Consider the following 27,178-nt stretch of genomic DNA (forward strand, 5'->3'; position numbering starts at 1 on the left):
GTGAATTTGTTTGGAATGGAAGTCAGGGGCCATGTGCGTTTACAAAGCCCCCCCAACCCCCCCATGGTGCCAAAACAGTCGACCCCCCCCACATTTGACCCCATTTTGGAAACTACACCCCTCACAGAATTTAATAAGGGGTGCAGTGAGTATTTACACCCCACTGGCGTTTGACAGATCTTTTGAATAGTGGGCTGTGCAAATGAAAAATTTAATTTTTCATTTTCACGGACCACTGTTCCAAAAATCTGTCAGACACCTGTGGGGTGTAAATGCTCACAGCACCCCTTATTAAATTCTGTGACGGGTGTAGTTTCCACTATGGGGTCACGTGGGGCGGGGGGTCCATTGTTCTGGCACTATGGGGGCTTTGTAAACACACATGGCCTTCAATTTCGGACACATTCTCTCTCGAAAATCCCAATGGCACTCCCTCTCTTCTGAGCATTGTAGTGCACCCGCAGAGCACTTTACATCCACATATGGGGTATTTTCTTACTCAGAAGAAATGGGGTTACAAATTTTGGGGGGCTATTTTCCCTTGTGAAAATGAAAAATTTAGGGTAACACCAGCATTTTAGTGAAAAAAAATGTTGTTTTCATTTTCCCATCCAACTTAAATGAAAATTCTTCAAACACCTGTGGGGTGTTAAGTCTCACTATACCCCTTTTCACGTTCCCTGAGGGGTGTAGTTTCCAAAATGGGGTCACCTGTGGGTATTTATTTTTTTGCTTTTATGTCAGAACCGCTGTAAAATCAGCCACCCCTGTGCAAATTACCAATTTAGGCCTCAAATGTACATAGTGCGCTCTCATTCCTGAGCCTTGTTGTGCACCCGCAGAGCATTTTACGCCCACATATGGGGTCCGTACTCAAGAGAAATTGCGTTAACAATTTTGGGGGTCTTTTTTTGCTTTTTGGGGCAACACCAGCATGTTAGTGTAAATTTTTTTTTATTTTTACAATAACAGGCTGGTGTAGACCCCAACTTTTCCTTTTCATAAGGGGTAAAAGGAGAAAAAGTCCCCCAAAATTTGTAGTGCAATTTCTCCTGAGTACAGAAATACCCCATATGTGGCCCTAAACAGTTTCCTTGAAATAAGACAGGTCTCTGAAGTGAGAGAGTGCCAGGCGCATTTGAGGACTAAATTAGGGATTGCATAGGGGTGGACATAGGGGTATTCTACACCAGTGATTCCCAAACAGGGTGCCTCCAGCTGTTGCTAAACTCCCAGCATGCCTGGACAGTCAGTGGCTGTCTGGAAATGCTGGGAGTTGTTGTTTTGCAACAGCTGGAGGCTCCATTTTGGAAACACTGTCGTACAATACATTTTTCATTTTTATTGGGGGGGGGGGGGGGGCAGTGTAAGGGGTGTATATGTAGTGTTTTACCCTTTATTATGTGGTAGTGTTTTTAGGGTACATTCACATTAGCCGGTTTACAGCGAGTTTTGCTGGGAGATATAGTTTTGCAACAGCTGGAGGCACACAGGTTGGGAAACACTGAGTTAGGAAACAGACAATGTTTCCCAACCAGTGTGCCTCCAGTTGTTGCAAAACTACAACTCCAAGCATGCCCAGGCAACCGAAGGGCATGCTGAGAGTTGTAGTTTTGCAACAACTGGAAGAGAATAGTTTGGAGACCACTGTGTAGTGGTGTCCAAACTGTAGCCCTCCAGATGTTGCAAAACTACAACTCTCAGCATGCACAGACTGCCCAGGCATGCTGGTAGTTGTAGTTCAGCAACATCTGAAGGGCCAGATGTTACAGAACTACAACTCCCAGCATGCCTGGACTGTCTGGGCATGCTGGGAGTTGTAGTTTTGCAACATCTGTAAGAGCACAGATTGGAGACCTGCACAGTGGTCTCCAAAATGCAGCCCTCCAGATGTTGCAAAACTACAACTCCCAGCATGCCCAGACAGCCAAAGGCTGTCTGGGCATGCTGGGAGTTGTAGTTTTTAAACTACCAGAAGCAGCAGTGAAGAGCTTCACTTCTGCCTCTGATGCAGATGCCGACGCAGCGCCGCCTCCTCCACTTACCCGCCGCCATGTCCCTCCAGGTATTTAGAGCCTGCCGCCCGTCCCCACTGCCGCGCCGGTACTTGAAAAACGCTGGTAAGTGCCGCAGTCCCCGCTGCAGCTGTCGGCGTCATCTTCCCCTGCTCTTCCCGGACTTCTATGGGCGGGAAGAGCAGGGGAAATTAACTCTCCCCCTTCTGTGCCTTCTTTCTCTCTACGGCTGCTCCCTCCTCTTCCTCCTCCTTCCACTGCTTTCTCTGGACTACTGTAGCCAGTAACTGTAACCTGATCTCTCAGTATATTACATCTTGTCTACTGATTCTAACAGAATTCTAAGTTAGTGGTCAGGAGGGGGTGGAGAAGTGTTATTGATAGAGGCTCTTTTTTTGTAATAAGATGTATAAAAAAATTCTCTTATCTACACTTTTGATTCACAGAAAAATTGACATTGGAAAGGGTGTCCTGGCTTATTTTTCTGTTGGCAGTGCATGTAGTTGCATCCAGAAAAGTGGTGTTTGCCCTCGATGCCACATCCCTGACACTTCGCTTTGTAGTTTAGCTGCTGCACCACACACAAGCGCCCCTATTTTAGTCAGGGGTGACAGATGTCTATTAAGTACAGCGCTGTGCGTCTGCCTATTGGCAGGACCTTCTATAGTCCAAGCAATCAATAGCGCCTCCCTTTTCTGGCCTGCAGCGTCTGAACGGTGCATGCTGGCATTTGCTGCACACTTTATTCTTCCTTTGTGGCGAGTGGGGCTGTGTGTTTATGCTTTGTACAGCTGTTTCCAGCAATAATAGTTTTAGCTGTATTGTAGCAGCCGTTTCAGTATTCCATCGGTAATACTTTTCATGTATAGGGTAATAGTAAATTGCCGTAGGTTAGTGAGCCACAGGTTAGTGACCTGTCATTCGTCCTAGTGCCTACCTGCCAAGACTGTAAATGATTGTCTATGCAGCCACACTTAGTAACTTTCCAGAGGAAGCCTAACTTTCAACAGTTAAAAATAAACTCCTAGTTGAGTGGTTTCCCCTATGCGAGGATCTGCCAGGCTTCTGAGAATCATATCTGTGCTGTGGGTGGGATGAGATCTTGTTTTCCTTCCCTTCAGTCACATAAAATCGATTTAAAATAGCTCCCCTAACATGAAGTCGCTGGCTCTTCATCTGTTTTTCTTGTGCGCATTTTGCATTCCAGATCACATACGGTTTATCTTCAGACTTGAGCTGAATAGTTTATCTGTTATGGCTTTGTGAGGAGCGCAGTCTGAGGTTTTATTAATAGTGGTGTGAAGTTACCGCTAGCAATGTGAACCAAAGGCTTCTGCTTAGAGGTTCATTTACTTTTGGTTTTTGACTTGTTTCCGTCTTTCTATGTTTGGTTACTTACATGAAGGCATTTTTCTTAAATATTGGCATGTAAAGTTATTCCGCTCTGATCTCATCATATTCCCCCTCGAAAACTTCTTTGTGATCCTTAATGGCTGTAAAAGTTTACCTGTACATCATCGTAAAATGACAGCATGAGGACCACGCATGGTTGTATCTGGCCATGACCTGACCACACATGGTTGTACCTGTACCATGGTTGTACATGAATGGAGGGGTGTAACCGTGATGTCACTAGGGGGGCGTGGCCGTGATGTCATGTACCCGTCTTGAAGGCAGCGCCCGGCATGGAATCCTTTGGATGGAGAATAAGATTTATAAAGCCGGAATACCCCTTTAATATTTGACTCGGCTGAAAATGAATATCCAGCTGGATACAGTGAATCTGACAAAAAAAAATATATATAAAAAACTTTTTGTAGAATTGTAGCACTCGGATAGTTCCCTCCATGACTACATGCACTTTCCTTAACAGTAGGAACATTCTCTTTATCTAGCTGTTTCCGTCAATGACCTTGTTACCTAGGTAGTTGTCAAATAAGCATTTCTTTGGTAGTGTCCAATTTCAACTTTCCACTAAATCAGAGTTAAAAAAGTGAAGATATGAAGCAGTTGTGTGTAAAAAGAAATGGACGTCAAGGTTTTAACCCCTTAAGGACTCAGCCCATTTTGGCCTTAAGGACTCAGACAATTTAATTTTTACGTTTTCATTTTTTCCTCCTCGCCTTCTAAAAATCATAACTCTTTTATATTTTCATCCACAGACTAGTATGAGGGCTTGTTTTTTGCGCGACCAGTTGTCCTTTGTAATGACATCACTCATTATATCATAAAATGTATGGCGCAACCAAAAAACACTATTTTTGTGGGGAAATTAAAACGAAAAACGCAATTTTGCTAATTTTGGAAGGTTTCGTTTTCACGCCGTACAATTTATGGTAAAAATGACGTGTGTTCTTTATTCTGAGGGTCAATACGATTAAAATGATACCCATTATTACATACTTTTATATTATTGTTGCGCTTAAAAAAAAATCACAAACTTTTTAACCAAATTAGTACGTTTATAATCCCTTTATTTTGATGACCTATAACTTTTTTATTTTTCCGTATAAGCGGCGGTATGGGGGCTCATTTTTTGCGCCATGATCTGTACTTTTTTTTGATACCACATTTGCATATAAAAAACTTTTAATACATTTTTTATAAATTTTTTTTAAATAAAATGTATTAAAAAAGTAGGAATTTTGGACTTTTAAAATTTTTTTTCGTTCACGCCGTTCACCGTACGGGATCATTAACATTTTATTTTAATAGTTCGGACATTTACGCACGCGGCGATACCAAATATGTCTATAAAAAATGTTTTTTACGCTTTTTGGGGGTAAAATAGGAAAAAACGGACGTTTTACTTTTTTATTGGGGGAAGGGATTTTTCACTTTTTTTTTACTTTTACTTTTACATTTTTTTACATTTTTTTTTACACTTGAATAGTCCCCATAGGGGACTATTCATAGCAATACCATGATTGCTAATACTGATCTGTTCTATGTATAGGACATAGAACAGATCAGTATTATCGGTCATCTCCTGCTCTGGTCTGCTCGATCACAGACCAGAGCAGGAGACGCCGGGAGCCGCACGGAGGAAGGTGAGGGGACCTCCGTGCGGCGTTATGAATGATCGGATCCCCGCAGCAGCGCTGCGGGCGATCCGATCGTTCATTTTAATCGCGAACTCCCGCAGATGCCGGGATCTGTATTGATCCCGGCACCTGAGGGGTTAATGGCGGACGCCCGCGAGATCGCGGACGCCCGCGAGATCGCGGGCGTCGGCCATTGCCGGCGGGTCCCTGGCTGCGATCAGCAGCCGGGATCAGCCGCGCATGACACGGGCATCGCTCCGATGCCCGCGGTTATGCTTAGGACGTAAATGTACGTCCTGGTGCGTTAAGTACCACCTCACCAGGACGTACATTTACGTCCTGCGTCCTTAAGGGGTTAAAGGGGTACTCCAATGGCCAGCGTTCGGAAGGATATGTTTTGAACGTTGTTTTCGCGCTGCAGGGGTCGGCCACTCCCCTCTTGACACCACGCACCCTCAAAACAAGTCTATTGAATGGGGGCGTGACGGCGTCACACCCCCTCCCATAGACTTGTTTTTTAGGGGGCGTGGCTGTGATGTCACAAGGGAACATTTACTTCTGAACACTTGCCAGTGGAGTACCCCTTTAACGTCAGTTGCAATTCTCCAGACAATAAGAAAAGTGTTTGTTTTGGGGCACTCAGTGAATGAGGGTTTTTTAGACTTTTGCTTTCCATGTCCTATTTCCCTGACAGATAATCTGAATGTGACAGATCCGTTCCCATCAACTTGAAACGTACAGAACCCTTAATGGCATTTTCATTTTCAGCTGTTCTCTTCTTTATAAAAGGCTTTTCGAGGTCACTCGCTCTCATAATCAAACCATCCCTCGCGTCTAAAAGCTGTCATCACCGCATGGTAAATTGCTGCCATTATTGTGTTTTTCAGATAAGGTACATCTCCCAGACACAAGGACTTCCTGCAGAGTACCTTCTCAGTGCTGGAACAAAGACTTCCAGATTTTTCAATCGAGACCCAGATCTGGGCTACCCATTATGGAGGTTAAAGGTAAAATTCAATGATGTTCTTACATGTCATACGCACATGGTATGGGCATGGACGTCAGCAAATGAAATCTTAGCCTAACTTATAATATACAGCTTGGTTCACTTTAGCTGCTTCCATGCTGTATAGTAGGATGACATTTCTCATCGAGACATGGGTGACATTCAGGTTCTTTTTTAAATACTGAACTTGTCTAAATATATTGTCAACTTTTTTAAAAGGTAACTATCATTTTACTGGTTTTATGAGAAGTCACAGTGACAAGTTTTGAATGGTGGTAACCTTAATGCTGCGACCCCCACTATTGCAGACAGAAACTGGCAGAAGTGTCCAGCTTAAGACCGGTCCTATTCTTTTCTGCTTGGAAAGATGAGAAAATGATGCACAGAGTTATAGACTTTTTATAAATCCGTACACAGTCTCTAAGGAGAACTGTGCAATGCCGAGTGGAAATGACCAGGCTCAGATGAGCACTTTTACCATTTGTTTTAGTGATCATAGTGGTCTCTGCACCTGGACCCCCACTCACATGTGGGATGTTTGGTAAAATAATAGTTGCCCTTTTAAATAGTCATTCATTTTTATTATAGGATCACCCGCTCTTGTAGTGTAAACTCTAATGATGCTATTTAGAGGGATTGCGACTACTATAGCCTCCTTAGATAGATAGTACTAACTGAGAATGTGTTCTTAGAAAACTCAGAAACCGCAGCCATGTGCCATGCCATTCACATATTTTATAGGCATCCACGCCTTTTAAATATTCTTAAGGGTTATCCCCATGTTACCATAGGCACATGAATTCATTTTTGTGCGCTTACAGTTTTCTATTATATTAACAGTAAATAGTTTGAATGATTTTATTATTGTTCCCTGTGTAGACACCAGAAGAGCATGAGATGGAAACTGGAATAAAATCTAAAGAAGCTCGCAAGTACATCTTCAACTGTTTAGATGACATGGCACAGGTGAGTTGTTAATCTGTGCAGAGATATGTCACTCATGCTGGATAACTTGCGTAGCAGGTACAAGGCCGCCAAGATGCAGCCATCTGTGGCCGAACGGGTGGCATTTTTCAGATTGGCTTTAGCAAGCATTTTAATTGGACATCTGGTTTTGCAGCAGAACAGCAATTTGGTGCCCAACCATTAACTATTAAAGAAGTAGTCCAGTGGTAACAAATCCGCATAAGGGGATAAATGTCTGATTACGGGGGCCGACTGCTGGGACCACCAACGATGTCCCTTATGTGGCCATGGCTCAGCACTGCTAGAACGCATTTCATGCCCAGCTGGTCAGCTGGTACAAATGCCCCCTCCGTTCATCTCTATGGTAGATGTGGAGACACAGCGTTCTCTCATAGAGCTGAATGGAGGAGGCTTGTTTGTACCTGCTGTGTGCGAAACATCACACACACAGCAGCTCAGCCGAGGCCCCTTACAGGAGATCTCTGGGGGTCCCAGCAGTCTGACCCCCTGCATATAGGGGATACATTTCTTACCACTGGACATCTTCTTTAAACTGCTTGTAACTGAAGTCTCTATATAGACAACCTGGTCCTCGATGTCAGTAGTCACGATATAGCTGAAATGACAAAATAAGCTAAATAAGAGCCCCTATTGACAGGTGAAATGACAGCCCCGGTCCTGTTTAGATGGGTTATCCTGTTTTATTATACATAGCCTGTGGATCCTATTGCAGTTTGCCTATTCTTAAATTTGGTTCATCATATTGTTTTAGGTTTTAGTGCTCGACACTTAATCTATATTTATGTTCATGTATTATGTGTAGTAAGTTAGATTCCTTTTAACTATTAAATACCCTGACAAAATGCCCTTCTTGTACATGGCATTATTCTCTCCTTCCTTTTAATAGGTGAATATGTCGACAGATCTAGAAGGAACAGACATGTTGGCAGAGAAGGCAGACAGAAGAGAATATATAGACTTGCTGAAGAAAATGTTGACTATCGATGCAGATAAGAGGATAACTCCAATGAAAACCTTAAATCATCCCTTTGTTACCATGACGCATCTGCTGGATTTTCCACACAGTAACCAGTAAGTAGGAGCATTACCAAGCACACACAGATACAGCCTGTGTCAAGGTACTTCCAGGAAAATTCCAGTTCTGTTCTTCTCTAGATGACACTTAATTATTTATAATATTTTTTTATGCCTGGTTGAACTTCCGCAGCAATTCCAGGACAGACACATAAATGAAAATATATTTAAGGGAAATTAAATGATGAATCTTTTACTTTACTGTATTCAGTAAACTACTGCGTTTAATAGTTATACAAAAGTTGACTTGACTTTTTTGTGGGGGTGGGGGGAGTTGGGGCATTTGATGACTGACTTGGGAGGCTAAAAGAATTTTTAGAAAGGAAGAAAAGGACTGTATGTTAGGTGTAAAGTGCCCGAGCATACAGTCATTCTTCACTAGAAGAGAGATGGTAGTTTTCGGATAGTTCTCTAAATTTTAGTCTTAATCAGAGTTCCTTTTTTTTTTTTTTTTAAATAAATATATTTAACTTTGGTTTATTTTTCACAGTGTAAAGTCCTGTTTTCAGAACATGGAGATATGTAAGAGGAGGAACAATGTGTATGATACAGTGAACCAGATTAAGAGTCCCTTCACCACTCATGTGGCCCCAAACACAAGCACAAATCTGACGATGAGCTTCAATAACCAGTTGAACACTATGCACAATCAGGTATGGAGCTCTGCCATGGCTGCTCTAGACTGTCACCGAATTGTAATCTGTAATGTCTTGGGGCTTGAATGTACAGGTTGTATGAAATGTTGAGGGCAAGGACTGCAGATCGGTCTAGTGTCGTAATTGATAGGGAAATGTCCAGAAGTTGTGTGTGTACCCAGGATCATCTGCTTTGGTTACTCTGTAAACTGCAGACTTTACAGCTGTTCAATTCACACAGCTGTTATGGTAACATGAGTGTGACTGATTCTGGAAACTTGCAATAGTTTTACATATCTTTCTCTTCTAGGCTAGCGTACTGGCTTCAAGCTCATCTGCCACAGCCACCCTTTCTTTGGCAAACTCCGATGTGTCATTGTTGAACTATCAGTCAGCGCTTTACCCACCATCTGCTGCTCCAGTGACTGGTGTTGCTCAGCAAGGAGTTTCACTTCAACCGGGAGCAACTCAGCTCTGCACCCAAACAGATCCATTCCAGCAAACCTTCATAGTTTGCCCCCCAGCATTTCAAGGTATCTTGACCTCCGCTCTTGTGATTGGTGAGGTTCCCTATGGTTTAGTGTTTAATTTTGGGGTTAAAATCCCCTGCTGCTGCAGTTTTGACAGCTAGGGGTCCCCAGTGCTCTTTGCTCCTTCTTTCTTCCAATGACAAGCCAACCCGGCAGCAGCTGCCTGTTGAGACCCCCACAATCATTAGAACAAGCAAGAAGAAGTATTCAGTAGCACGCTTCACTTCCCGGCTTGCAGTGATCTCTGTCTAGCTTCACTGGAAAGCCCATAGAACTTATAAAGGGGCTGTCTAGACTGCCAGTCCTTCTGGCCGCTTGTTCTAATGATCGTGGGGGTCTAGGCACTGAGACCAGACTGACCAAAACTTTTGACTTGTCTCTGTCTAAAGTTTTTCTAAATGCCAGGACACTTTAAATATTTCTCTAAAAATATATATTTTACTTGAGGGGATTTGTCTCTTTATTTTTTAAGCTGCTGGTCTTCAAGCAACCGCCAAGCATTCCGGTTTTCCTGTTCGAATGGACAGTACTGTCCCCATTGTGCCCCAAGCTCCTGCAGCCCAGCCCCTCCAGATTCAGTCCGGAGTCTTGACACAGGTAATTCTATGAGAATAGTAACTTTTGTGGTGTATGTAGCAAGACCAAGTGAAGTGGACTTGTTTTTAAAGGGGTGTACAATGAGGTTAAACATGATGTTTTGGTTTAGCCATTTAGGATAACATTTTCTCATCAGCCAGTGCACCTCTTGCAGTCTCGATACCAGTGCTTGCATGTATATTCCATGTTTACCTAGATCCATGCTGCTGACATCCACCTCCCATTTGTCCATGTCATGTTATTTTGACATATACAGGTTTATTGTAACTGTATAATATAAGGTATTCTAAAGCTCTTTGCCATTAGATGAGGGGTCTTGCTCACTCATTACCAGTATTCCAGACAATAATCTTCTCTTATTCTTGATGTATTGGGATAAGGACAGTTCAGTGACTTCCGGTTATAGCTTTCATTGTTTAGTTATTATGGCCCAGATTTATCAAACTGTGAGAGAAAAAAAGTGATTTTCCCTCAACAACCAATCACAGCTCAACTTTCACTTTACCTCAGCTTGTTAGCTGAGCTGTAATTGGTTGCTGAGGGAAAATGACTCAAGTGGAGTGATTTTCCCACAGCTACCAATCACAGCTCAGCTGACAAGCTGAGGTAAAGTGAAAGCTGAGCTGTGATTGGTTGCTGTGGAATAATCTCTCCCCTTTTTCTCTCACAGAGTTTGACAAATCTGGGCCTATATCCCTGAATCTTGAGTGTCTCATCTTCAAGAAATTTCTCCGGCCAGTCGGTGTGAGTCACAACTCCAGAATTTTTGGCACCCTGTTCTTTCTGATGTCCTCACTGGAAAAGTAGCCAGGGCGTGCCTGTGATTTCAGAAATATAATCTGGATTTGGCCAGAATTGCATCAGGTCATCCCAAGCAGAAGTTCTGGTTTCTCAATTGCTCAGTTTTAAAAGTTTTTTATTTTATTTATTTTTTTACTTTTTAAGCTGACATAATTCTGTACAGCCAATAAAACCTCACCGTAAAAATGTCCAGATAGGTAATTGGAGTATGTCAGAATTGCCCAACATGACCTCCACTAAAGGACGTCAAACATATGTTCTCTCTATATAAATGTTAGCTACCCCAGTGTTGTAGCGATTCAGAAGGTTCTGCGTGTCTCACTATACACTTCTATAACTAATATACACACATTTTTTATTTTGTTGATTATTTTTTGGTGGTTAGAGGAACTATACTTTGAAAAAGAGGGTGCACCAGGGCGCTATTGTAGGGCAGCTTCTGATTCTCTCCAGGCTCTGATCACTGTTTGAGGTAGCGTTCATTAGCGCTATGACAGTGATGTATATTGTGCACAGGAAACAATTCCATTACTAGATAAAGACATGCATTTTTAGAAAAGCCATTTATCTTTTAAAGCTCTGTTTCCAGCCATGTCCTTACAGCAGACCTAAAATGAGCCATTTCACGTCTCAGCCTCCACTCTCCTCAAGCTAATTGTGCCCATCTGAAAACTGATCATGGCTCACGCACAGCCATTGATCTCACAAAGTAATTTGTCTAAAAATACATCAGGCAGCTTTTGTTGCAAGGAAAAAAAAAATGCCTGGAATAAGCCATGTTTCATTGAGTTTATAATGGAAACATGACCTCAGAAAACAGACTCCTGGAAACGGAATACAGACTTATGAATCAGCCGCACAGGATGCCAGTAGTGGAGTACAGTAATGGTGCAGGTGGAGGACATTTGTTACATTCTCTGTATAGTTTCCTTTCATTCCAGCCTTGTGACTCAGGTTCTAGGCTTTAATTTTTCATCTATGATAATTTTCTCTGAAGTATCTATTAAATCCGATGAGCTAGCGTTGCTTATTGTTGCTAGGAAAGATGTCAGTTATTGGACTTGTCCCATAAACATCGGAGTCATCTCTAAGACGTCATAGCAAATCTTTACAGGTCTTAAACCCACCCAAAACTTACATGAGGTCCATAGAAGTGCAGGGTTGTTTTTCAGTTTTTTTTTTAATTTTATTTTTTTATTACAGTTTCGTCAATAAATATTTTAGTGTGTCAATTCCTTACAGCTTTTAGGATCTCTGCTTGCGGTCATTTATTAGAACTATTTACTTCTTAGTTCCAGTAGATGATGATGATAATAGGCACTCTGGTCCCAACTACTGGAAAACCGATCGGTAGGAACTTTCATTGACTGCAAGCAGAGATCTTGAATTCTGAGTGAAATTAATACACAACATTTATTAGAACACTTTTTAACTTTCTCATTAGGAATAAAATAAACGGAAAAGGAACTAGAACTGTAACTATTTTAAAGTGTTAGGCTACGGAAGTGTAAAATCTTTCTTATTTACGTTTTTGTGGCCATTTTCTTGTTGGTTAAAAAAAAAAAAAAATAAAAAAAAAAAAAAGCTACAAATACCCACACATTTGTAAGTGTGTATGTATATGTATGTATATATATATGTGTGTGTGTATATATATATATATGTATATATATATATATCTCTCTATATATATATCTCTATATATATATATATATATAAAATTTTCTTTTCTCTCTTTTTTTTTTTCTTTCTTTTTTTACGCTGTGTGAACATTAGTCATTTAACCCCTTAAGGACCACAGGGTTTTTCATTTTTGCACTTTAGTTTTTTTTTTCTTCTCATCATAAAGCTTTCAATTTTCCACCTACAGACCTATATGGGGGCTTGTTTTTTGCGCCACCAATTTTACTTTGTAATGACATGAATCATTTTCCTACAAAATCTGCAGTGAAACTCCGAAAAAAAAGTTTTGGTGGGAAAAAAATTGAAGAAAACCCACCACAGTGCACTTTTTGGTAAAATTGGCACCTTATCTTTATTCTTTCGGTCCATACAATTACAATGATGCCCAAATCCTATAGATTTTATTTTGTTTTAATTCTTAATAATTTTCATACAAAAAAATATTTTTTTAAAGCTTTTAAAATTGTCCTCTTCTGACCAATATAACTTTATTTTTCCGTATACGGGGATGTGTGAGGGCCATTTTTTTGCGCCGTCATCTGTAGTTTTTATCTGTTACATTTCTGTTTTGATGGGACTTTTTGAAATCTTGTTATACGTTTTCTTTAGGGTTTACAAAGTGACCAAAATTACACAATTTTAGACTTTGATATTTTTTTTACGCTTACGCCATTGATCGTGCGCCTTAATTAACATTATATTTTTATAGTTCGAATATTTATGCACGTGGAGATACCACATATATTTTTTTTTGTTTACATATTTTTTTTTTATGGTAAAAGGGTGATTCAAACTTTAACTAGGTTTTTTTTTCCCACCATTTTTTTTTTTTTAGTCCCCATAGGGAACTATTAGATGCAATCTTCTGATTGCATATACTGTTTGACCCCTTAAGGACCAAGACAGTTAGGTCTGTACGACCCTTAAAGGACATCTGCAGCACTCATATAAAAAAAAAAAAAAAAAAAAAGTTTACCTCATCTGATAGCTCTTTCAAAGACCTTTCCAACGATACCTCATTTGTCAAATTTGGCCCAGCCATTCTCTTGTAATTGCCACCTGTAGCAGTATGCAGCCATGTCATAAAGACTACATTTCCCATGACTCCCTGCGCCAGCTTCCTGTTAGCTGCTGCTCTCTCCCCCCCTCCCCCCTGAGGAAATTATAATAAATTATAATAGTGACGCCCACAGCTCCTTCCCTTGTGGTTATTTCCTCCCATCTTCCCCCTCCCAGCTCATCAGCCCTCTCCACCCTCGCCACATGTACTGTTAGGCTGCGGCCCCTAGTGCTGGGTGGTATACCGGTATGAACCGGATACCGTTTTTTTTTCCTCCCACGGTATGGATTTTTGCCCATACTGCTATACTGGTCGGCCCCTCCCCCACCCTCCGGATGAATTGTAGAGCCCAGCGCGGCGCCCTCACTTGTCCCACATAAGCTAATCCATTTACGGTGTCCCCCCCCCCCCCCGCTCCGCCTGTCAGCCAGTGTCCCTGCGAGCACGATCAATCCCCACCGCTAGCGGGATCCATGTGCCCACTAGCGGTGTCACAAGAATGCCGAGTGCGGCTCTGTTCCCCGTCGCTGTCAGCTCTCAGGGTACGGGATCACATTTAAAAGCCTCGCGCGCGGCTAACGTAGTACTGCGCAGGCGCAGCACTACGCAAATAGCGTAGGGCTAACGTAGGCAGCGCTAGGAACCTAGCGTTAGCCCTACGCTATTTGCGTAGTACTGCGCATGCGCAGTACTACGTTAGCTGCGCGCGAGGCTTTTAAATCTGTTCCCGTACCCTGAGAGCTGACTGGGACGGGGAACAGAGCCGCGCTCGGCATTCTTGTGACACAGCTAGTGGGCACAGGGACCCCGCTAGCGGTGATGGTAGCGATCGCCCTCGCGGGGGGCACATTTGACACCGCTAGTGGGCACAGGGACCCCGCTCGCCGGGTGGGGGGGGGGGGGGACAGGCGGTAATACTGTGATACCGCGATAATAAAAAAAAATACAGTGATATTCATTTTAGGCCATACCGCCCAGCACTAGTGGCCCCACTGTGCGCTCAGCCAATCAGGGCTGAGCGCATAATAAAATTATGAATATTTATAAGATGGGAGGAGAGGGGCCGGCATGACGAGCGGCAGGGGGAGTGAAGCAATCCCCTGGCGCATTATGGGCATTTGTGATGTAACGTCGACCAAGATGGCAGCTCCATAGAGAATAATAGGTCGACGCTACGCGCGTTAGGGGGCCAGGAGATGACTTCCGGTGGAGGCATAGCGGAGAAACGGGACCATCCAGGTAATGGATCCCATTTAGAAACTTATATAAGTTATATTTGCTAGCGCTGCAGTTGTCCTTTAACGACCACTGACGTGTATACACTTCCTTGTGCCATTAACTGGGTATGGCGCGGGCTCCCGACTCGAGCCCACGTCATACCGGCCGGCCCCCAGCTGATTCCTGTTGCTGGAGGCTGGCGTTAATAGCCGACATGCGGTGAGCGGCGCCAGCGGCTATTAACCCTTTTGATCACCACTGTCATAGCGGACAGCGGCATCTAAAGATGCCTTTAACTGCTCCCTGGTTGGCTAGTGGGGTGGATGGCCCCCCCGCAGCGCGATCATGGGGGTGATCCACTGCTGAAGTAGCCTGAGTGCTTACCTCTCCTTCCATGTGGGCTCCTGCGCTGAGAATGATAGTCTGGCAGGACCAGGCTTTATCAATCGAGCTTAGAGCACACAGATCAATGTGGTTCTATGAAACCACTTTGATCTATATGAGGAATCTAATGATTCCTCCTAAAAGTCCCCTAAGGGGACTAAAAGTATAAAAAAAAAAATTTTTATTAAATTAAAATTAAAAGTCTGATCGTGGGGGGCCTCCCGCGATCTCCCTGCAGCACCTGCAGTTCTTAAAATGGACAGAGATGTCAGCAGAGAGCTCTGTGTTCCAAAACGAAGATAATTTCTTCTGTAGTATTCAGCAGCTAATAAGTGCTGGAAGGATTAAGATTTTTTAATAGACGTAATTTACAAATCTGTTTTAACTTTCTGGCACCAGTTGATTTAAAAAAAAATTACAATTTTCCACTGGAGTACCCCTAATGGATTTATCAGTCATGTTATGGGAATAAGCACCCACTCATGGCCAGTATATCCATCACTTGAACTATTTTTCATTACATTTATTTATTGTATTTTTATTTAATTTGTTTACACTTTATTTTTTTTTTTTACACTTATTTATTTTATATATTCCACATTTTTTTTTTTTTTTAACGCTTTGGAATACTTAGTATTCCAAAGCATTGCAGTTATATGCTGCCTGCCTGACAGTTTTACCTCTGGCCCGTCCTGACAGGCAATAACTTGGGCAGACCTCGGGGTCCTTGTAAGACCCCCGGCTGCCCAGGTAACTAGCCCCCTCCCTCTGTCAAACTCCTTACAGCTTGCGGCCGCTTCCGGCTTTGCGGTCTTCTGCACAACACCCCGAGTCTCCCCAGGAGTGGAGCATGCCGTGCAGGAAATCACGGGGGTCCCAGTGGTCGAACCCCCCCCCCCCCCCCCCCCCCCCCTCAGACCAATGTCTTTCAATGGGGCTCTAGCTTTTATATTTTTCCCGCTTTTTATCGGTACTCTGCATTTATATTGATTTACATCTTGATTTTGTGTGTACAGGCCATCAGCAAAGATTACGTTCTGGCTATTTGTGTTTGTCTTTTATTTTATACATATGTTTATAGTGGCATACTCTGTGCATATAAATATATGTATATTTGTTTCCAAACACAGGAATGCCCGGAAAGTTTCACCCCCTTTAATGTATGTTGGACTAACCAACTGGAGACTGTCCTTGGTTAGAACCTTTAAATCCCTGTCTTTCCAGCACATTATTCAAAATTCCCATATTAATTTCAATAGATAAATGCAATTAATATTTCCCTTGGTGAATTAATGCTCGATAGGGTGGACCACATATATAGAACAGAAATGTAGCACCATTTATGTTCTTGTGTTTTTCTTTTTTAAACTTAACCTTTTACAATGGTAAGTAAATGCTTGGACATGCCACTAACATACAATCATAAAAAATTATTCACAAAGAGCCATTCAATTAATAACATACAGCTAAGGCTGGATTCATATTTGCTTGACATTCCAACACAGTCCCTGATGGGAAGTGATGGCATTTGCCACATGCTAGAACTTTTTGTATCCGAGATCCCATCTGTGGCCCCATAAGCTGAAATGGGAAACGATGCTGGACCTATGGACCATCTGCCATATTTAGTATGAATTCACCGATTCTAAAAACCATTCGTGCAGCATTTATTGTGATCTGGTTGGTGCCTGAAGGCCAAATGTATGGAAATGAGGCCTAGCAGGTTTCAGGTCATTACAGCCAATTTGGGCCCATTCACACCTTGAGCTTTGATGGTTTAATAAGACTTTTATCAAGTCTTTATTACTATTGATAGACATTGAGATTTATAGGTGCGATATTTCATATAGTATTTCCCCAGTAGATATATATTACCGTACTTTAGTTTATTCCAAAAATCAACCACATACACTTTATTTCGGTAAAATCTGAAGGTATTGGGGGACTGATTACATAACACTTTAGTCAGAGCCATTTATGGCAGCCATATTTGTCCAAAGCAATTTGGAATAGTACATTTGTGACTCTGACCCAACAAACATAATATCATTTTTATTTGGCCTTTTGTTGTGACATCAGAATGGACGTTTTTTTTCTCAATATGATTTATATTGTGGCAAATAACGCTCTTGCCTGTTGGCCTTTTTAGTGTTTTTTTCAGACTATAAAGAACTAAACACAAGTACAGAATGTATCACTACTGACTGAGAAAGTTGCATCAGAGAAACAACAAATATTCTGTTCTCAATCCATAGTTTTTGCTCTGGAGCAAATTTGGAAATCGGTTGCATTCTTAAAATAATGTAAAACTGTACTGGTCATAGAGATGTAAAAGATCCTTAAGAATTCAAAGGATTTTCAGAACATTAAGAATAATTTTAGTCTCTGTTAAACTATGGATATATGTAATTTGTTTAAACATTATCCTTGCCCATAGCAACCAATCAGATCACCAGTTTAAATTTTACAGTGCTATTTGGGATAAACCACGGTATTTGATGGCTTTGGACAATACTGGCTTGGCCTATTAAAACAGTTTTGTGAACAAACCCCAGTATTCTTAAAGGGAACCTGTCACCGTGAAAATGTGGTTTAATCTACCACTGTTAGATATCTACCTGCTTAGCTTCTCCTATACGGCCACATAATGTTATGTAAATAAAAAAAGTAAAACTTGTATCTTATTTGACATCCACACTACTTAGGGTCCAGTGGGCAGTCTCACTCAGTGATTGATATCTTTCCCTAAGGAGAAGCAATAGGTGTCAATCACGGATTTAGATTGTCCACTGGACTCCTAAACCCAGAATGAGTAGAGATTAAAAGAATAAAACACAAAGTATATAATGTGTATTTTTCAATAAACTATGGGGGAGATTTATCAAAACCTGTGCTGAGGGAAAGTTGTCCAGTTGCCCATAGCAACCAGTCAGATCACTTCTTTCATTTTTAACAAGGCCTCTGCAAAATGAAAGAAGTGATCTGATTGGTTGCTATGGGTGACTGGGCAAATTTTCCTTTTCACAGGTTTTAATAAATCTCCCCCTATATATTAATCTGTTAAGCTCCTGTTGCTCTCCAACATGCTTGTGTTGTCAGACCAGACTGCTTGTTCGTGACAGGTTCCCATCTTTTTTTTATTTTTTATAACCTACAGTAAACTGGAGCTTTTTTAAAAGCGGCATTAATTTATGCAGACTAAACTAATTGACATCAGAGCCGTCCGTTTTGGCTGTTTTTACCGTAGGCTTGCTAATCTTGAATATACATTTAGAGTGAATACAACAGGATCTAAACATTTTTATCATGAGAGGGAACCTGTCACATTGAATGTGCAGTTCTACCAGCAAGATGTCAGAGAGCAGACTTTAATTTAAGCTTTATGGAAACGATTAAGTATAGACTTTTATTTAACTCCTTTATTTCTGTGTTTAGGAGTCCGGTAGGTGGTCCTAATCTGCTGTTGTCAGCTATCTGTATAAACACTTACACAAATGGTTCTTACAATCCCTGGTTAGCACCATCCACTACTAAGCCCAGAACATAAGGAGTTTTTAACCAATAAGTTGCTTGTTATACTAAGTTTCTTCATCCAAAACTATATATCGATTTGCTCGACTCCTCCTCTTGAACATGCTGCTGGGAGATCACACTGCATTTTTATGGTGACAAGTTCCCTGCAAGTTATCGATTACATAATTTCTGGAAATTAGCATTTTGAAGAGCCATGGCCTAGGCACCTCCATGCAAGCGAATGCCCGTATCATGCAATGGCCAGTCCTAAAATCCATATAAGCAAGCCCTCGGTAGTTCTAAATATGTTCCTGTGGTGATCTTTTAAGAAGCATTTGCAGGAATGGTACTTTTCCACACCTAGAGCATTCCACGTGGCAGTTCTCGTGGTACTGTTAAAGCCTATATCCTGCTATAAGTACACTGTTTCACTCACCTCCTAATTACGTTTCAGGGAAGCTGTACCCCACTAATGGTAACAACTCTTCATCCACACGTAGCCACCATCACGCCGCAGTATGCGGTACCCTTTACCCTGAACTGCGCAGCCGGGCGGCCGGCGCTAGTTGAACAGACTGCTGCTGTACTGGTAATTTTGTTTCACTTGATTGTGTACACTAACAGCCTCCTTCTTCATATATGTATTTCTCTGTTTTCCTTTCCTCTTATCGTAGAACGTTTCAGAAGAGCATGGAAGCATGAGCTCCATCTTGTGGCTGTGTTCTTGCAACATTCTAAGCGGCTCGTTTCTTAATGTCTACCTTTTTTATTTTTCCATTTTATTTCCTTTCCTAAATGATTGCCACGGTGCTGTCTGCCTCTTATGTTTCAGCCTGGCTTTCTTTAAAGCAGCAGTTCCAATGAGGGGCTAAATTACAATTTTGCTTCCTACAAAGCGGCTTTTTCCCTTTTGAATCTTTCCTACTGTTGTGTCTGAAGGTATATATATTACTGACATCCCATACTGATTCACAATCTAAACTCCAGCCATATAATCACAGCAGTAGATAGGTATAGATTCCTTAAAGGCTGGAATGAAGTAAAGCTATTATAGTTTGTGGCATTTTTTTTTTTTACTTCTATACTGTATTTGCTCGATTATAAGACAACCCCCTCAAACTTTGGATCTTATTGAAAGAAAGAACCAAAAGGCCTAAAGACTATTCCATGACCAATCCCCTCATTCAATGTCCCCTATGAAATTGATGGGATTGGGTAGGAACTTCATTCTTCCCCTTTTCACGTATACCTGGCCGGTTGCATCCTCTCTCTGCTGTACCTGGGTTCTTTTTCCAGTGTCCCCCCCCCCCCCCCCCCCCAGCAGTGCCTATTGCTGAGAGGAAGTGATCTTTCACTTGATGTCACTTTGTCCCAGCACTAGGCACTGCTGTGAGGTATGCATTGGAGGAGCCAGGCCGTTGCCGCATGGTAAGCATGTAATACATTTTGCCGGCTTGTCCCTTAAGGCCCAAACTTAAAACGACCTTCATTATAGGATGAAAAAAAAATGGACTTATAATCGAGCAAATACTTTTTTTATTTATTTATTTTTTTTTGTCCCCGCCAAAACTAGAGGATGTGGACACATTGGTCACCTAGAACTCTGGAATCTGCCTATGGATAATAAGGATCCCCACTTATGTAACATGACCATATATTAGTTTTATGTGAAGCATGTGCGTTGCTGCCTTGAGGTGACCAGTATAATACTTACACATTTCCACAAGTATGATAAAACGTATGACTAGGAGCCAAGTGTTATGCTTGCATCTGACCAAACAAAGGGGTGACATCCTATTCCAAAAACATTTTATATGAGGAGAGCAGCATTAACCTGTGAGACAACTCTCTAAGCCCTAAATCGTTGTAGAGTGGCAGATGCCAGGTCAAGTCCTTCATCCGGTTATGAATTATGGCAGAAGTTCCAAACTGGGCCATGACGGAAGTCGCTTCTTTGCATGCAGAAGTGAAATTCTAGTTGCTTTTTTATTTACTTGCTTGTTTCAAATTTTAACCTTTCAAATGCCTGAAGAACAGTGCGCTGCTGATTACTCCAGCATTGACTCATCTTTATGGAGTTCTAATCAATGGCTTCAGCAGTCCTTTAACCAACATACCCCCAAATCTTTATGCAGCCATTAACCCAATCAATGAAAGAGCTTGTTCTGTACCCTCAATGACATTGCTTTTCCACAGATGCTGAAATTCTTGTTTGAACTTAAAGGTGAGCTCAACTTAGGTTCGGAGAGAGCAAATGTTTGGTATTTGTGGTTGTGAAACTCCACCAACAAAACCGACCTCTATAAGAGAGTGCTGAATTACATGGTGTTACTCCATACTGCATATATCGGTGACGTCCTTAATTATACTTCACGAATGAGTAAATATTAACTCCGTATGGATCAAATTCCTTTACAATGAGTTATGAGCTCTTCAAGTATAACTGGTCAAACACTGCTTGACTGTTCAGTGGCATTATTTATGGACTTTACTGGACTAGAAGATGTAATATCTATGGCCACAACACTCCATAAAAAAGACTTGGATGGTGTTTGATGTCCTAAGATCTTAATAAGATTACCTTTGTCTTTACTTATGCCCTCATTAAAAATAGAAGGGGTTCCTCAGGCTGTAAATACATGAAAAAATGTTTGTGCTTTCCTTCGTACACAAGTCAAGTAAAGCGACACCTCACCTATAGGTAAAATTTTAGAACCAAAACTTCTTGGATGTCATGCGATGTGAGCAAGCAGGGTTAAACCCCAGGCCTGTTGTCTTGCAGATTGGAGTAGTTCAGATATGCCGGACCACACTTACACCAAATTGTACCTGGATACTCTGTATTATGTCACTATACATTCCAAAGATTTTCTGTCTATCTAGTAATCTAACTGTAGCTCACCTTTAGTGTACAAGCTAGCTTGCCAATGGATTAGGTTGCCTTTTTTTTTACCGCTTTGCCTAAGTTTGCATTACTCCATTGCAGAGCTTTGCATATTTTGTCCTTCCCTTTGTCAAAGCAGTTCGTCGCTTGGAACGCCAGATCTCTGCATCACATTTGGGATGTTAGTTCTTGCTCTGTATTAAACTATATGCTTTGTCTTGTGCAGGTGTTGGCTTATTGGAAAGAAGCATGGTGTGATTTAACATTTTTTTTTTATTAAACTTGATTTCCTTCCTTCGGGTTTTAAGTTTATTTTTTGCTTTGCATACCTTGCCTGGACCAGTGTATTGTAAGACAGGGATTTGTTACTTGCAGAAGTCCTTTCTGAATCCTGTAAATGTTATATGGGATGTGCTGCACTACATGGTTTGTGCCCAACTAAAACACTAAGTAATAGAAAGCAAAACTGTATTCATGTATTTAGCACATGAGCTAAAGTGATTATGTAAGTGTGTATCTTGCATTCACCATGGTAACTTTAATGGTCTATTCACACGTACAGTATTCTGCGCAGATTTGATGTTCAGGATTTTCTGCTGCAGATTTCAATGTAAACTAAATGACTGAACACAGCTTGAAATCCTGCGCATCAAATCTGTGCAGAATACTGTATGTGTGAATAGACCCTAAGGCAGTGGTGGCGAACCTTTTTTAAGTGCCCAAACCGTATTGCACGCCAACTTTTTTCCCCTCAAAGTGCCGTCACAGCAATTAAATCAGAATTAGACCCTCCCCAGTACCCCCAGATTAGACAGGTAGTACCTCCAGGTTAGACAACCTCCCACCCCCAGCTGGTACCTTTTTATAGTTGCCGGGGATTCAGGGCAGCACCTTCCCCAGATAAGAGGCAGCACAGCTACCCGCCCAATGATGCTTGGTCACGTGTGAGTCATGGCACCCCCCCCCCCCCCCTTGGTTCGCCACTGTGGCCGCGTGCGTACAGAGGGGGCTCAGCGTGCCATAGGTTCATCATCACTGCCCTAAGGGAACCTTTTAGGACGGTCCCCTGCACCTTTTTCTTACCCCACCAGCCAGGATTGATAGATCTCTCCCTGTTTAGGTATTGGGAGAGAGCCCAGGGCAGGGAGAAGCCACAGGAGGACTACCATGATGACTTTTGGTTCAGGCATCATGAAAGTGATAACAGGTTCATTTTAAGCTGGCCCAAAAAGATTGTTATATTTGGAATATGTAGATTCACAGTTAAGAGGATTGTACAATCAGGAGAACTTCTGTTCATATTAATATTTCCTATTAGGAAATCCTGTTAATAAAGGGGGTCCTCTGTTCAGGATCCCATTCCTTCGGCCAGAGTGTAGAGCAGCTACAAACAGCGTCTCTTGCGGACCTGTCCAGCTCTGCATTACACAGATGGCCCATCAATCAAAATATGTCCTGTGAGGGCGCCGAGGGAAATTAAACGTGTTTTGCCAGGTTACAGCTAATTTCTAGGGACACTTTTTAATCTGCCTATTGTCAAAGAACCCTCTAACTAGTAAAGATTGTGTAAAAGTGGAGAACTAGTGATGTAATTCATGAAAGAGCAGACTTTTTGTGCTTACTCCTTTATGTTAACAATGGGAGTCTGCTCCTATCTGAGAGCTTGCTACCATAAATTCCACACAAAACACCAAGCTATGTCTATCTCCTGAACCATCACATGCCCAAGGAACACTGTCTCTGCTCTCTTGCTTACCCCACTATCCCCCAAGGAGCATCACCAGCAGTTCTTTTCTGTCTGACCACAGTGCTCTCTGCTGACACCTCTGTCCATTTCAGGAACTGTCCAGAGCTGGAGAGGTTTTCTATGGGGATTTGCTTGTACTCTGGACAGTTCCTGAAATGGACAGAGGTGTCAGCAGAGAGCACTGTGGTCAGACTGAAAAGAATTTCAGAAAGTACAACTTCCGATGGAGCATAGAACAGCTGATAAGTACTGAAAGGATTGAGATATTTAATAGAAGTAATTTACAAATCTGTTTAACTTTCTGGCACCAGTTGATGTAAAAAAAAAATTATTTTCCACCGAAGTACCCCTTTAAGGCAAATCTCTGCCTTTTGGTTCTTACACTATTTGCAATACAAACTGTTTTCCTTGTGAAAAATGATTTACGATCTTCGCTCCGGGCAGCTGATGACAAGTGGGTGCTGCAGGGGGGATTGCGGGTGGCCCCAGCGGTGGGACTCCTGCGATCAGACATCTTATCCCCTATCCTTTGGATAACAGATAAGATGTCTAGGGGCGGAGTCTGATTCTGTCTCTGATGCATTAAGTAGAATCATGAGATTACTAGTCTCTTGGTGGCACGTTTGTATCCTTGACAGTGAGCTCATTGCATCACCAAGTAATCATCTAATTGTAGTGCTCCATAAATAGTGGTTCAAGTGTTTTTCCAGACGCACCTTCATTGCATCGGTTATGTTGGTTTAGCAGGTTTGATTGTTAACCACCTCCTTTGACAACTTTGTTAGACAGGAGTGTGGGACGACTACTTTGAGGTAGTTTGAAGACACTTGCTATCTAAGCCATTGGTCCTTGTGTCTAAGAGAACAGCCTGTTCCCTTTCTTCACAGGTTTATTTGTAAAACACGGGAGACTTTATTAATGGGGAACACTTATTCCATATCTGCAGGGGATAAGTGCCTGATCGTCATTGGTCCAACCACTGACACCCCCGCGATCTCCTGCACATGTCGACAAGCACTCTCTATGGGAGAGCCGGAGTTACAGCATTTGGGTATTACCCGCTCTCCCATAGAGATACATGGAGAGGACGTTTATACCGGTTGGAACCCCTGTGATCAAACGCTTGTTCCCTATCCTTTGGAAAGGCGGCAAGTGTTCCTGCACTGGAGTACTGCTTTAAATTTTTTAATATACATAGGTAATTTTACCATGATAGGATAATTGAAATATTTAGCTTTAGATGTAGAGATAAGTATATAGAGTTTTGTAGTAAATAGGTTGGTCACATACCTTGCTCTGCAGCACAACCTATTCCATCTGATCTGCTCAACTATTATTCTTTAACCTTTCCTCTGCAAGTTGATAATCCTATATCTAGAAGACAATAGGGTCGCATACTTTGTTTTGAAGTAAACTAAAAAAAAAGTGTTTCTCCCTCCTTTGTGTTTTCCAGCAGGCATGGCCTGGTGGAACACAGCAGATATTGCTGCCATCCACATGGCAGCAGCTTCCTGGAGTCGCCCTTCACAACTCTGTTCAGCCAACAACCGTCATTCCGGAAACTATTGGAAGTAACCAGCAGCTCACAGACTGGAGGTAAGTTTTCCTAAATGGTAAAAAGTAAATTTTACAACTGGAATAGAAAATGACACGCAGCTTGTTGATGAATGCTTTTATTTAGATAACCAAACTTTATTCTGTTAAATAGCATTATGCTTCAATCATGTTTTAGGTACTGTTGACTAGCTAGATTTTGCTTGCTAAAAAAGCAGAATCGCAGTGTAAAACCACTTTCCTTTTCTATACAATCAATGTTTGATGGGTGATGTTTACAACCGTATGGTATACAAACATGGCGGTAAATGTAGGCACCCCTGAAATTTTTCTAGAAAATGAAGTATTTCTCACAGAAAAGGATTGCAGTAACACATGTTTTGCTATACACATGTTTATTCCCTTTGTGCATATTGGAATGAAACCAAAAAAGGTAGGGAAAATAAGCAAATTTGACATGATGTCACACCAAACTCCAAAAAATGGGCTGGACAAAATTATTGGCACCCTTTCAAAATTGTGGAAATAATAAATAAGATTGTTTCAAGCATATGATGCTCCTTTAAACTCACGTAAGTAACAGGTGTTGGCATTATAAAAATCACACCTGGAAGCAGATAAAAAGGAGAGAAGTTTAATTAGTCTTTGCATTGTGTATGCCACACTAAGCATGGGCAACAGAAGGAGAAGAGAACTGTCTGTGGACTTGAGAACCAAAATTGTGGAAAAATATTAACAATCTCAAGGTTACAAGTCCATCTCCAGAGATCTAGATTTGCCTTTGTCCACAAGGCAACATTCTGCAACATTATCAAGAAGTTTGTAACCCATGGCACTGTAGCTAATCTCCCTGGGCATGGACGGAAGAGAAAAATTGATGAAAGGTGTCAATGCAGGATAGTCTGGATGGTGGATAAGCAACCCCAAACAAGTTCCAAAGATATTCAAGCTGTCCTGCAGGCTCAGGGAGCATCAGTGTCAGCCGAACTATCCGTCAGCATTTAAATTAAATGAAATGCTATGGCAGGAGACCCAGGAGGACCCCACTGCTGACACAGATACATAAAAAAGCAAGACTACATTTTGCCAAAATGAACTTGAGTAAGCCAAAATCCTTCTGGGAAAACGTCTTGTGGACAGATGAGACCAAGATAGAGCTTTTTGGTAAAGCACATCATTCTTCCGTTTACCGAAAACGGAATGAGGCCTACAAAGAAAAGAACACAGTACCTACAGTGAATTATGGTGGAGGTTCAATTATGTTTTGGGGTTGTTTTGCTGCCTCTGGCACTGGGTGCCTTGAATGTGTGCAAGGCATCATGAAATCTGAGGATTACAAACGGATTTTGGGTCGCACTGTACAGCCCAGTGTCAGAAAGCTGGGTTTGCATCCGAGATCTTGGGTCTTCCAGCAGGACAATGACCCCAAACATACATCAAAAAGCACCCAGAAATGGATGGCAACAAAGCGCTGGAGAGTTCTGAAGTGGCCAGCAGTCAGTCCAGATCTAAATCCCATTGAACGCCTGTGGAGAGATCTTAAAATTGCTGTTGGGAAAAGGCGCCCTTCCAATAAGAGAGACCTGGAGCAGTTTGCAAAGGAAGAGTGGTCCAACATTCCGGCTGAGAGGTGTAAGAAGCTTATTGATGGTTATAGGAAGCGACTGACTTCAGTTATTTTTTTCCAAGGGTGTAAAACCAAATATTAAGTTAAGGGTGCCAATAATTTTGTCCAGCCCATTTTTGGAGTTTGGTGTGACATTATGTCCAATTTGCTTTTTTCCCTCCCTTTTTTTGCTTTAGTTCCAATACACAAAAAGGGAATAAACATGTGTATAGCAAAACATGTGTTACTGCAATCCTTTTCTGTGAGATATACTTCATTTTCTTGAAAAATTTCAGAGGTGCCAACATTCATGGCCATGACTGTATATATAAAACAAATATATTGCACAGAAGTATAAAACGTAGACCTTTTCCTGACATATATGCTGAACATGCCTTACAAAGCTTGCCTTACTTTCTATTGTATCTAGCAAAATGTTAAACTTGTGAGGGCGAGAAGATAAGTGATTTTTTTGCTACATAAATATAATGTAATATAAACAATATAATATAAACATAATCTCTATGCTAAAGAATATCCCACTGTATTGCTTATACATTAGTTTTGTATGGAAACCTAGAAGATTAGGCTGAATTCTTAATTCACTACATTATGCATTGGGAAGGTTCCTTGCTCATATATCATATGTATAAATAGGCCACACATCCTTATAATCTGGGCCTAGTGTCCTTTTGGCCTTTTTGTGGCAGGTATACATCTGAATACCTGTTTTTAAACTTTGTGGAATATAGTCTGCCATTATATTTCATTTAGAGGCATATGGCAAAAAGACTTACCTTGCAGAATAGTTTATGCAACACGGGTGTCTAGGGATGATGA

At 41.6% G+C, this 27,178-nt stretch overlaps 1 protein-coding gene across 1 annotated transcript in view; it reads left to right on the forward strand.

The window, feature by feature from the left end:
- Window positions 1-27,178, forward strand: part of HIPK1 (homeodomain interacting protein kinase 1) — a 90,461-nt gene that overhangs the window by 51,197 nt on the left and 12,086 nt on the right. Inside the window, exons 5-12 of the mRNA XM_056558349.1 lie at window positions 5,947-6,066; window positions 6,945-7,031; window positions 7,939-8,123; window positions 8,617-8,779; window positions 9,072-9,294; window positions 9,764-9,888; window positions 19,002-19,136; window positions 24,632-24,774. Coding sequence (XP_056414324.1) covers window positions 5,947-6,066; window positions 6,945-7,031; window positions 7,939-8,123; window positions 8,617-8,779; window positions 9,072-9,294; window positions 9,764-9,888; window positions 19,002-19,136; window positions 24,632-24,774 — 1,181 coding nt within the window. The remainder of the gene's footprint in view (window positions 1-5,946; window positions 6,067-6,944; window positions 7,032-7,938; window positions 8,124-8,616; window positions 8,780-9,071; window positions 9,295-9,763; window positions 9,889-19,001; window positions 19,137-24,631; window positions 24,775-27,178) is intronic.

This window comes from Hyla sarda, chromosome 2 (assembly GCF_029499605.1).
Source record: "Hyla sarda isolate aHylSar1 chromosome 2, aHylSar1.hap1, whole genome shotgun sequence".
Lineage (NCBI taxonomy): Eukaryota > Metazoa > Chordata > Amphibia > Anura > Hylidae > Hyla > Hyla sarda.